The sequence below is a fragment of the Marmota marmota genome, unplaced genomic scaffold, assembly GCF_001458135.2.
Source record: "Marmota marmota marmota unplaced genomic scaffold, marMar, whole genome shotgun sequence".
NCBI lineage: Eukaryota > Metazoa > Chordata > Mammalia > Rodentia > Sciuridae > Marmota > Marmota marmota.
Genome location: NW_026000026.1, coordinates 7708080 through 7709969, shown reverse-complemented (window position 1 = coordinate 7709969; position 1890 = coordinate 7708080). Strand labels below are relative to the sequence as shown.

The following is a 1890-nucleotide window of genomic DNA, read 5'->3' as shown; positions in this document are numbered from 1 at the left end:
ACCATCATCACCACCATCACCATCACCATCACCACCATCACCATCACCATCACCATCACCATCATCACCACCATCACCATCACCATCACCATCATCACCATCACCATCACCATCACCATCACCATCGTCTCTGAGCATTTGCTCACCTGCTGCGCTGCAGCCTCCCCTCCACTCGGGTTCACACACCATGCTCCTCTTCTTCACAGGCGCAGACTGAGGCCAGAAGAATGTGGCATCTGACCCACGGCCGTGTGATGTCACAGGGGCAGGACCTCGGCTAGAAAGCACGGTTGGGGCAGGAGAAGGAAGAAGAGGTGTGATAAGTGCTGGGAGCAGGAGCAGGGGTCGGCTCGGGGTCCCGTCTTGCGCCCCCGCAGGGCTGGGCTGGCCTGGTTGTCTGTCTCCTTATCTGTAAGGTGAACCCGGCTCTGTCACAGGGCCCCAGGGAGGCGTTTGTAAGAGGTCTGGCAAGGTCCCCAGGGCGTGTCAGCTCTCAGTGGCCGCTGGGCTGGGGGTGCAGCCCGCGGTGGAGCACTTACCAGCACAAGGGGGTCCTGGGTCGGCCCCTTCACCGCGAGAAGAGAGTGTGGGTCTAACTCGTGTCCTTCAGATATTAAGAAAGAGAAGAGATGGTGACAGCAGGAGTCGTGGTGGACATCAGCTCAGGGAAGGGGCCTGCTTTGTCTTCTTGCTTTGGTCGGGTGCTGGGTACAATCCAGGGGCGCTCTCCCCCTTTTTCTTTTTTTAGAGGCAGGGTCTCCCTAAGTTGCTGGGGTCTCACACAGTTGTCCCATTTGGCCTTCAACTTGCTGTCCTCTTGCCTCAGCCTCCCAAATCGCTGGAATCACAGGCTTATGCCACCACGCCCCGCCAGGTACCTGCAGGGCGAGGACGGTACAGAGGGAGGCAGCTTGTCTGGGACAGCTCCTTGTCTGGGGCCTGATGGATTCCCTTCATACTTGTCCCGTGAGAGCACTGGCTGGTGGCTTTGGGGTGTCAGGTCGTGATCGCAGAAGGAAGAAAAGGCACACTGCAGGCAGATACCCAGAAGACGAGGACCGAGCAGCAAGTGGCGGGGAGCAGAGGTGGCCTTGACGGAGGGACGCAGCAGCTGGGCACGTGCAGGCTCTGTCCTAAGGACCCAGCAGCCTGCTCCTCCCCACGAGGCAACTGTACTTACCCGGCTTCACCTGCCTCAGCCCCAGGAGCCGGGGTCCCTGCTGTCCCTGCACATTCTGCTCCGCCTTCATGAAAGCCCAGGGACACTGTCACCCTCAGTCACAGACTTGGGATCGCAGGCCCAGAGGGTTGACTAACTTGTCTGGCCTTGCACACAGGAGTGGCGGGGGCCGCCGACCTTACTGACCTGCAGGGCCTCCCTCTGGATGTCTTTTTTCTGTACTGGGATTGAACCAGGCGTGCTTAACCACCGAGCCACATCCCAGCCCTATTATAAATATCTTATTTAGAGACAGGGTCTCGCTGAGTTGCTTAGGGCCTCACTAAGTTGCTGAGGTTGGCTTTGAACTCACCACCCTCCTGCCTCAGCCTCCCGAGCTGCTGGGACCCCAGGTGTGCGCCACCCTGCCCAGTTTGAAACTGTTTCTTCCTTTATGAAATGTGTTTTGTTTGGGAGCAGAAGGTGTACCTGTGTTCCTCCCTCGCCCCAAGACAATCCTACAGGTAAGAAGTCCGTAAGAGTCAGGTTGCAAGACTTGTTGGCTTCTAGGAGCCTTCTAGAAAGACAACACCTGCGGCCCCCGAGTCAGATCAGAGTCCCTCAGGAGACTTTTCAGAGAGGAGGCAGGTGGTTAACTGTGGAGAAGAATTTCCAAAATGAAAATAAACCAACAAACAACCAAGTGGCTGTCGGAGACCCGTGACTTCACC

The 1890-nt window shown here is 57.3% G+C and overlaps 1 protein-coding gene across 1 annotated transcript in view; it reads right to left on the bottom strand.

Moving 5' to 3' along the window:
* The window catches only part of Pard6b (par-6 family cell polarity regulator beta), a 32104-nt gene extending 30214 nt beyond the window's left edge, over nt 1-1890 (bottom strand). Inside the window, exons 1-2 of the mRNA XM_015479569.2 lie at nt 1885-1890; nt 187-193 (exon numbers count right to left, since the gene is read on the bottom strand). Coding sequence (XP_015335055.2) covers nt 187-189 — 3 coding nt within the window. The 5' untranslated portion in view covers nt 190-193; nt 1885-1890. The remainder of the gene's footprint in view (nt 1-186; nt 194-1884) is intronic.